This window comes from Azolla caroliniana, unplaced genomic scaffold (genome assembly GCF_043228905.1).
Source record: "Azolla caroliniana isolate FFs.n. ecotype wild unplaced genomic scaffold, voAzoCaro1.0.p SCAF_22, whole genome shotgun sequence".
Taxonomy (NCBI): domain Eukaryota; kingdom Viridiplantae; phylum Streptophyta; class Polypodiopsida; order Salviniales; family Salviniaceae; genus Azolla; species Azolla caroliniana.
In genome coordinates this window covers 7,445,383-7,455,867 of record NW_028230457.1, presented here as the reverse complement: position 1 = coordinate 7,455,867, position 10,485 = coordinate 7,445,383, and the positions used below count along the sequence as shown (strand labels likewise).

At 39.3% G+C, this 10,485-nt stretch overlaps 1 protein-coding gene across 1 annotated transcript; it reads left to right on the top strand.

The window, feature by feature from the left end:
* The first annotated feature begins 6,108 nt into the window (after window positions 1-6,108).
* Window positions 6,109-6,456, top strand: LOC147849904 (retrovirus-related Pol polyprotein from transposon TNT 1-94). The gene has a single exon (XM_087337278.1). It carries the CDS (start codon window positions 6,109-6,111, stop codon window positions 6,454-6,456), a length of 348 nt encoding a protein of 115 aa, XP_087193404.1.
* Window positions 6,457-10,485: the final 4,029 nt, after the last annotated feature.

Sequence of the window (10,485 nt, the reverse complement as noted above, 5' to 3'; positions counted from 1 at the left end):
GGTATATAGATAAAGTAGTCCTTTTACGATGGAGTTTGTTGGTCTAAAAGTCTCACTCTACCCACTTGTATCCTAGTGTGAACATATCCTCACAGATAGGGTTAAGTTACCCTAACTATATAAGTGATAGACTAAGCATTGTAAAGAAAGTTCGAAGGTTAAAAAGCAAGATAGTCTTCTTTGAGCACTCTCTCTCTCTCTCTCTCTCTCTCTCTCTCTCTCTCTCTCTCTCTCTCTCTCTCTCTCTCTCTCTCTCTCTCTCTCTCTCTCTCTCTCTCTTAGTGCAACTATCTTCTTGAATCTTGTTATTTTGCATATATCTTAATCACTACGCTTGTTGTTTGCTAAACTTAGAACTGATCTTCCACTCTCAACATGAGTATGAAGTTGACCACCCCGACAAAAGTGATTCAAATGTGTCGGCTCACTCACTAGACAATGAGATTGGTGTGCCCATTATGTGGCCACCGACAGTAAAGAAGGCACTCATGTCAGCAAACAAAAATCTTTGACACTCATCACAAGAGAATAACTCATTCACTCGATTCGGCTACAATGAGTATATGGCCCATCATTATTCCTTCACGATGAAGGTGAAGACCGAACAAGAGCCCGAAATCTTTACGGGTTTATGTGTATGTGTAAATCTGCACAAGTGTAATTGTGAGTGTGAGTAGATATGTATGTGAACACATGCACACGTGTGTGCATGTGGACAGATAAGAAGAGGTGTCAGTGAGTGATTGATGTGAATCGCCAAGGGGGCTTCCACCCCTATGTATCTACCCTTTTGTAACTATTTAACCCCCTTATGGGGAATGAATGAATGAAGGAATAAGTTCTCTCTCTCAACTTCTCTCCCTTGTCATCTCTCTCTCTCTCTCTCTCTCTCTCACGTTGAACCCCCTTGGGAGGGGGGGTGGAGCCATTCTAGGCACCACCCCCACCCCACAATGTTTATCAATCTCGCCATCACATCGTTCATCATCACTAGCATCATCATCGCTAACGCCATTCCTATCTTTATCACCATTTCCATCTTCATTATCATTAACCCTAACCCTAAAACCTATAATAGATGTTATTAGCCAGGTGTTCGAATTCAACATTCAACATAGACCTGGAGCACAACATGTAGTTGCGGACTACTTAAGTCGACTCAAATCAGGTGAAGCAAGCGATGGAGTCAAAGACGATTTTCCGGATGGACACGTAGTACGAATTATAGCGGTTAATACAAACAAAAGGCAACATAAGAGGATAAATGACTGTTGGATATGTTATGGTTTCTCACCACGGGGTTGCCAATGGCACAGATGCGATTAGACGAGAAGAAACGGTTGGCAATAAGAAACCGAAATTTTTGCTTGCTCAAAGACATTCTTTATCATAAAGGAGTAGACGACATCTGGAGGAGATGTGTCCGAAGCGACGAAAAGCCAACAATATTGCAAGAGGGGAGACGACATCCCAGAAGGTATTGCAAAGCAATCTCTGGTGGCCAACAACCCAAAAGAACGCAATGAAGTATTGTCGGGAAGGCGACCTATGCCAGAGAATGGGCCGGCTATCCAAACAAGTTCGCATGCCACATCAGCCGGTAATGCCCTTAGAGCCATTTCAGAAATGGGATCTCAATTTTGTCGAACCTTTGACACCAGTTGTGGCACAACCTAGCAACAGGTATATCCTTGTCGCCACTAACTACTGCACGAAATGGGTGGAAGCAAAGGCCTTACGTGACAATATGGTGCCATCGATGACCAAGTTCTTATATGAAAACATATGGTGTCGATTCAGAAGCTCAATTGAGCTTATTAGTACACCATAATACAGAAGAAAAACACCCCTTACAACCCACAGGCAAATGGTTTAGCTAAGCCAACGAACAAAACCTTACGTAATATGTTAAATGACTTGAATTAATTTTTGTGGTTTATGAAAAGCCACGTCTCTCATCTGCATGAAATATATATAAAGGCCCATGCTTGCATCATTATCATGCAAAAGTTAGTGAAGTGAGGGCTATATATATAAAGGCCCATGCATGCATCATTATCATGCAAAAGTTAATGAAGTGAGGGCTATATATATATATATAAAGGCAGCCTTAGTCATTTGAAAAAGAGGACCACCAAGAGTTGTAGGCTTGTGAGATTTGAGAGAATTAGAGAGTTGGGAAACACCATTTCAGAGAATTCTTATGAGAAAATTGTGAGGTTATTCTCTTGGGTGTTGGCTTTAATTAGTGAATAATTTCTCTAATTGTTGTAAACTCTCTATTACATTTTCTTATAGTGGAATCACTCTCCTTTCCGTGGATGTAGGCTAATTTAGTCGAACCACGTAAATACTCGTGTCATTTATTTCTCCGCTCCTATATTTTCATATTATTGTTTTCTATTTAATCTAATGTACTATATGATCCGAGTGTCATCCTAACAAATTGGTATCAGAGCCCTGGTTGTTAGTACATTAGTTTTGGTATTTTCTTGTTAAGTCAAGATGTTGACAATAAAATTTGATGTCGAGAAGTTCGATCGAAAAATCAACTTCTCTCTTTGGCAAGTAAGGATGCACGAGATCCTTGTGCAGAACGGAGTTCAGAAGGCTTTAGATGTAAGGCCCAACGATATGACGGACACCAAGTGGGAGGATATAGACGAGAAGGCCCGCTCAGCGATCAAACTGCCTTTGGCAAATGAAGTTTTGCAGGAGGTAATCTCTGAGAAGACAACGAAGGCACTATGGGAAAATTTGGAGTCTCTTTATCTGAAAAAAACTCTGACGAACAAGCTTTATAAGAAACAGTGCTTGTATTCACTACGGATGAGTGAAGGTACATCTCTCAGTTTTCATATTGATGAGTTTGAATCTATTATCATGGATTTGCAAAATCTCGATGTTGCTATTGATGATGAAGATAAGGCATTGTTGTTGTTGTGTTCATTACCCCATTCATATAGACATTTTAGAGAAACTATGTTGTATGGGAAAAATACTATTTCTCTAAAAGATGTTAAATTTTCTTTGGAAACTAAAGAAAAGATTGATCATGATATCATTGGACAAACTAGTGATAGTCAGGCACAGGGTTTATATGTAAGGGGTAGGTCTAAACAAAAAGGGAACAATAGAGATAGGCCTAAATCTAGATCTAAATCCAGAAGTAGATCTGTTGTGTGTTGGCACTATAAGGAACCAGGCCACGTTCTCAAGAATTGTGATAAGTTGCAGAGAAAAAGAATACTCCACAAGATAGAAATGAGGATGTAGGTAAAGCTATTGTTGCTGAAATGGGAGGCGATGTTGATGTGCTCCTTATGACGGAAAAGTCAATCAAGCTGAATAATGAGTGGATTATGGATACTGGTTGTTCTTATCATATGTGTCCCAATCAGGACTAGTTTTCATCATACGATTCTATTGATGGAGGAGTAGTTTTGATGGGAAATAATACTCCATGCAAAACTATTGAAATAGGAACAGTACAGATCCGGACGACTGATGGGATTGTCAGAACATTGACTGATGTGAGGCATGTTCCTGATCTAAAGAAGAATCTCATCTCATTGGGCACCCTTGACACCAACGGGTGCAAGTTCTCAGCTGAAGGTGGAGTATTAAAAGTTAGCAAAGGTGTGTTGGTTGTGATGAAGGCTAGAAAAGTAGGAAACCTGTACATATTACATGGCTCGACAGTGACAGCTTCTATAGCAGTTTCTTCATCATCTATGTCAGATTCTGATGTTACGAAGTTATGGCACATGAGGCTCGGGCATATGAGCGAAAAAGGTTTAACCTTATTGAGCAAACGAGGACTACTTTGTGGCCAAAGTACGGGAAAGATAGATTTTTGTGAGCATTGTGTATTTGGAAAGCAGAAGAGACTCAACTTTGGCACTGGAATCCATAAGACTAGAGGTTCTTTGGATTATATTCACTCTTATTTGTGGGGACCAACACCAGTTCCATCAAAAGGAGGAGCTCGATATCGTTTGACTTTTATTGATGATTTTTCAAGAAAAGTCTAGGCCTATTTTCTTAAACATAAAAGTTATGTGTTTGAAACTTTTAAGAAGTGGAAAATTCTAATCGAGAAGCAAACGGGAAAGTAGATTAGAAGACTTTGAACTGATAATGGTTTGGAATTCTGTGGAGGAGATTTTAACAAGTTTTGCGAGGCTGAAGGAATTTCCAGACATCGCACAGTAATTAAAACACCGCAGCAGAATGGCGTAGCTGAGCGCATGAACAGAACTCTTTTGGAAAGGGCTCGTTGTATGCTTTCCAATGCTGGGTTGTCCAAACATTTTTGGGCTGAAGCAGTTTCCACAACATGTTTCCTAGTGAATTGTTCACCGTCAAAGGCAATTGAGTTTAAAAATCCCTGAAGAGGTATGGTCCGGTAAACCTGCTAATTATTCAAATTTGAGAATATTTGGATGTCCTGCTTATATGCATGTTAGTGAAGGAAAATTGGAGCCTCGAGCTAGAAAATGTATTTTTCTTGGTTATGCTTCTGGGGTGAAAGGATATAGGTTGTGGTGTCCTGATCCTAAGTCACCTAAATTCATAATTAGTAGAGATGTTACTTTTGATGAATTTGCTCTACTAAATCCTCGAAAGGGGCCTGTGTTTTCTTCTGATACATGTAAGACAGGAAGTACATCAAAGCAGGTGGAGCTTGAAGTTCCAAGTCCACCAGTGATGGCTGAAACACCTGCTCCTGAATCTGTAGAAGAGGAGCATGATGTCGTAGAAGAAGCACCTCTTGAGGAAGAACGAAGTATTGCAAGAGATAGACCAAGAAGAGAAATTAGACCACCACAGAGATATGTTGATATTGTTGCATATGCTTTATCAGTTGGAGAAGAAACAAATTCTATTGGCAAGCCAACTTCTTACTCTGAAGCCGTTTCTTCTGTTGATTCCACCAAGTGGTTGTTTTCTATGCAAGAAGAAATTGAGTCTCTTTATAAAAACAAAACTTGGGTACTTGTGAAGCTGCCAACTAGAAAAAGGATTGTTGGCTGTAGATGGATCTTCAAAATAAAGATAAGAATTCCTGGAGTGGAGAAAGCAAGGTACAAGGCATGGTTAGTAGCTAAAGGCTACAGTCAGGTACCAGGTGTTGATTTTAATGATATTTTCTCACCTGTTGTGAAACATAGTTCTATTCGTGTCTTGCTTGCATCAGTTGCTATGCATGATTTGGAGTTAGAACAACTTGATGTAAAAACCACATTTTTGCATGGTGAACTTCAAGAAGACATTTACATGCAACAACCAGAAGGGTTTATTGTTGAAGGAAAAGAATATCATGTTTGCCTATTGAAGAAATCATTATATGGTTTAAAACAGTCTTCGAGACAGTGGTACAAGCGATTTGATTCCTTTATGGTTGGTAGTGGATACTCAAGAAGCAGTTATGACAATTGTGTCTATTTCAGGAAGACTCATGATGGTTCATTTATCTATCTGCTTCTTTATGTTGATGACATGTTGATTGCAACTAAAAATATGTCGGATATTGAAGAATTAAAGAAGCAGTTGAACAGAGTGTTCGAGATGAAGGATCTTGGTGCAGCAAAAAGGATCCTTGGCATGAAAATCGAAAGAGATCGTATTGGTGGAAAGCTGTATTTAACCCAAAAGAGTTATATTGAGAAAGTGTTGGAGAGGTTTGGTATGAAAAATGCTAAACCAATATCGACTCCGTTTGCAGCGCATTTTAAGTTATCAGCTTCTTTATCACCAAAGTCAGGTAATGAAAAGAGATACATGGCAAGAGTTCCCTACTCCAGTGCAGTTGGTAGCATGATGTATGCTATGGTTTGTACGCGTCCAGATATTTCACATGTTGTGAGTGTGGTCAGCAGATACATGGCTTGTCCTGGAAAATCACACTGGAATGCAATGAAATGGATTCTAAGATATTTGCGTGGGACTTTAAACGCTTATCTAGAGTTTGGCAAGAGTAGTAGTTCTCTAGTTGTCTATGTTGACTCTAACTATGTTGGTGATCTGGATAAAAGAAGATCACTGACAAGGTATGTATTCACTCTGGGTGGAAGTACTGTTAGCTGGAAAGCTTCGTTGTAGCCCATGGTTGCGTTATCAACGATAGAGGCGGAGTACATTGCAGTGCCAGAGGTGATTAAAGAAGGGATCTGGTTAAGAGGCTTACTTGGGGAGCTCAGTTCTTGTTCGGACAAGATCGACATTTTATGTGATAGTCAAAGTGCCATTCATTTGACTAAAGATCAGATGTTCCATGAAAGAACTAAGCAAATCGATATCAAGTATCACTTTGTTCATGATGTTATTTCACGGGGTGATATCTTAGTGAAAAAGATTTCAACTTATGAAAATCCCACAGATATGTTGACGAAGCCTCTTCCAAGAATCAAGTTCAAGCATTGCTTGAATTTGATTGGTGTTGCCGATAATTGAGTTATCTGGCAAAGGTGGAGTGAGACTACTATAAAATTCAAGTCAAAGTGGAGATTTGTTAAATGACTTGAATTAATTTTTGTGGTTTATGAAAAGCCACATCTCTGACCTGCATGAAGTATATATAAAGGCCCATGCTTGCATCATTATCATGCAAAAGTTAGTGAAGTGAGGGCTATATATATAAAGACCCATGCATGCATCATTATCATGCAAAAGTTAATGAAGTGAAGGCTATATATATATAAATGCAGCCTTAGTCATTTGAAAATGAGGACCACCAAGAGTTGTAGGCTTGTGAGATTTGAGAGAATTAGAGAGTTGGGAAACACCATTTTAGAGAATTCTTATGAGAGAATTGTGAGGTTATTCTCTTGGGTGTTGGCTTTAATTAGAGAATAATTTCTCTAATTGTTGTAAACTCTCTGTTACATTTTCTTATAGTGGAATCACTCTCCTTTCCGTGGACGTAGGCTAATTTAGTCGAACCACGTAAATACTCGTGTCATTTATTTCTCCGCTCCTATATTTTCATATTATTGTTTTCTATTTAATCTAATGTACTATATGATCCGAGTGTCATTCCTAACATAATATCTTGAAGAAAAACATCAACGCAAACCAGATAGACTGGGATACAAAATTATAAAGTGCCCTTTGGGCATATCAGACAAGTTTTAAGATGAGTATCCAGTCGACCCTGTTCCGACTTGCGTTCGGGCTAGAGGCGGTCATGCCAATTGAGTTCCAAGTTCCGAGCCTTTGAGTCCAGGTTCATGAGCAGCTAGGTGAGATAGAGTTGGAACACCATCGACTCACAAAATTATTGGAATTGGAAGAAGGATGGTTGCATAGTATGTGGCTGATGGAGCAAGACCAATGTCGTGCAAAGGCCTTTGTCGATCACCATAGGAAAGGAAATGAGAGGTCATTCAAGATCGACAAAGCTATCCTCGCTTTCCAAACCCAGATGGGGAAAATGCTACGGAAGCTACTGTTCTGGTGGACTGGCCCTTATTGGATCATCGATGCAATCAAGGGAACCTATCAGCTGGGCACATTGGCCGATGAAGTATTGCCAAAATGGGGTAATGGCTTTCGGCTCAAGCCATATGCTGGGCCGACACCCCCAAACCCGTTCAGTGAGACGAATAACGGCAATGAGAAAGTGATTAGGGCAAACCCAATAGAATCAACATGGGGGGAAGGGCCCTAGTCACCATAAGGGGAAAAGCGCAGAATTGTAAATTAAATGTATTTTATGTGTATATTACCATTTGAGTCCGTTATGAAAAACAAATAAGCATTCAGAGCTATTAAAGGCCGTTCTCATGCATGCGCAACACCCAAGAAGAGCAAGTACAACCTCATCTCAATGTGTGGCGCCTAATGGCCCCAAGGATCTTGAATTTAGGGCACATTCTAGTTCCTCGAGATACACAACACCCCCCATAGGTACAAAACCAAAAAGCGCGAATTATTTCCTCCACAGAACAAGCAAAAGGCGCACATAGAAGACAAAGCAATTTTCGCCAAGACATCAACTTACCCTCATCACCCAAGCCTCCCCACACAGACGGAACGCTTGCCATGATGATCAAAATATCTCCCGAGTTATGCCAATGGCTTAGGTGGCTACATAAAGGTTGCAGACGCATCGCTGTCGTGAAGAAATTGCTTCACGATATAAAAATAAACTCAAATATTATATAAGTGATGTTTGAGAAACTTAAACCCACAACCTTATAGACCAAATAGAAATTCCTTACCACTAAGGTAAGCAACTTTTCATGACTCATCATCATACTTATCACATGTTTATTTTCATACATGAGAGCTCAAATGAACGAGATATCTATCATGCATCACATGTAATGCATGTATGCCAAACGGCGATCATGCATTACATGCATTTGCATTGCATGCATGTCTTGTACCGTCACATGCATCATATGCATGGGAAAGTAGGAATCAAGGGAAAGTCAGAAAATAAAAATCAATAAGAAGAAGTTGGCTCATCAAGGGAAGTGTCTTGTGTTTAGAAGTTCAAGTCAAGGGTTCAAATCTAGAGTTTGAAAAAAGAAAAGTCTCATGTTACGATTGAGCATTGTATATTTGGTAAAATCTTGTATTATTTATATAAAGCTTGTTCTCATCATATTCTTGCCCCTTCAATCATGCATTGTCTCTATCTCTCATCCTTGCTCATGTCTCTCTCGCACATTATTTTTAACTCTTATCCCTTCTATCCTTAATCTTTGTGTTATCGCCACACAAGCCTTATAAAAATTTGAGCAAACTCTCATTCGCCGCATGAACCACAACCCCGGCATATTTGGTGAACCCAATATGAAGGCAGCAACAAGGCGAAATGGAGGAGCAAATGAGGCTTATGGTATGACAATGGAACAAATGGTGCACGAGCAAGGGATGATGGCAAGCATCGAAAAAGTCGTCAACAATATTCTTGCATGGGTAGGAGTCTTCGAAGGTATGAATTTGACAAGGTTTCTGAAGATTTATAATGAGGAGATGCTTAAACAATGTGTCGGTGAAGCTATAAAAATTAATAGCTTTAGTCGAGTCGCTACAATTGGGCTACAATAAAGAATCCAAGAGCTACAAAGGGAGCATCAAACATGGGCAACTTTCGAAAGAGCATTACTGGATGAATATAACCTCAATGATATGTCAAGGATGACAAGGGGAGCTTTCATGGATTGGGTAGAGTTTGATAAACATTTAAGTGTTTTAGAAGTATTAAAAGAGTTTTCAGAAAGATATGAAGGTGGAATTGTTTGAAAATTGTTCGAAGGTGCATGTGGTGTGACCGTGTCGACCATTAGAAGAAAGACTACCAGGAACATAGGGATGCACTTAATCATAATAAAATCTATTATCAGGATGGTAAGATTTACTCGACAAAGACTTGACAACCACTCCAACTAAACTGAATCGAGCGAGGTCAAATGAAAAAGTTGATGGAAGATGTTGAGAGGAAAACCATGGAAGCAACGCATTATGTGGCGACCTTAGGGTTGAGCGTAGAAGACTCATATGATGGATCTGGCTTTTGGCAAGATGTAATGGACCATGCATGAAAAGGGAAGGTTCGAGTGGATGAATTAAAAAGAGCAGGTGATGAAATATGGAACTTCATTGGATGGAATAATCCATTAGACGCACTATCAGCATTCGCCCAAGTGAATACACAAGATGTACTAGTAGAAGAGAAGTGGAAGAGAGTTGAGAAGGCTAATTAGCTACTGCCAATCTATAGTGTAGCAGCTAATTAGCTACAATGTCATTGTAGCTAATTAGCTAAGCAATATCAAGAGTGGTAACTAAGACGTAGCTAATTAAATGTTGTCAATCTATAGTATAGTAGGTAATTAGTTAAGTTGTAGCTAATTAGCTAGTTAGCTATTACTAGTGGCTTGTTATCTATGGTCATATTCTGATGCTAATTAGCAACGGTTGTAGCTAACTAACTATTACCAATAGCTAGTAGGAGACACAGTTAGCTAAACTGGTTATGTAGTTAAGTAGGAGACATAGCTATCTAGACCTGATGTTGCTAACTAGTTATGCCCCTACCAAATGTAGCAAATTAGCTATGACCAATACCGTATGTCACTAATTAGCTATGCTTGATCCCTGATGTAGCTAATTACCTAGTGATTGTAATCTCAATAGTGTATAGACTTGTGACAATAAGCTCAAAAATCAAAACAAAAGCTGAGATAAATGTAAATACATGAGGTACATCAAGAAGATGAATGGGATGCTCCTCGTATTGACTCCTAGCAACACGTTTCCTGCATAAATTCTTCTTATTGGGTGAAACCCTACTCTCATTAGTCCAAAATATGGTGATTATATCCTTGATTTCTGATGTTATGGGTGACATTGGTGTTACATCTTGTTGTTACCTTTAGTAGACTAGTTCCGTCACCACTTGAAATAATCCAGTTCATTGTATTATCAACACTTTTTCTACTAACACCGATTACCTTAGATAGCACACTG

What these genes read in the sequence shown, in the direction of transcription:
- LOC147849904 (XM_087337278.1), top strand. Translation starts at nt 6,109, where the DNA reads ATGGTTGCGTTATCAACGATAGAGGCGGAGTACATTGCAGTGCCAGAG.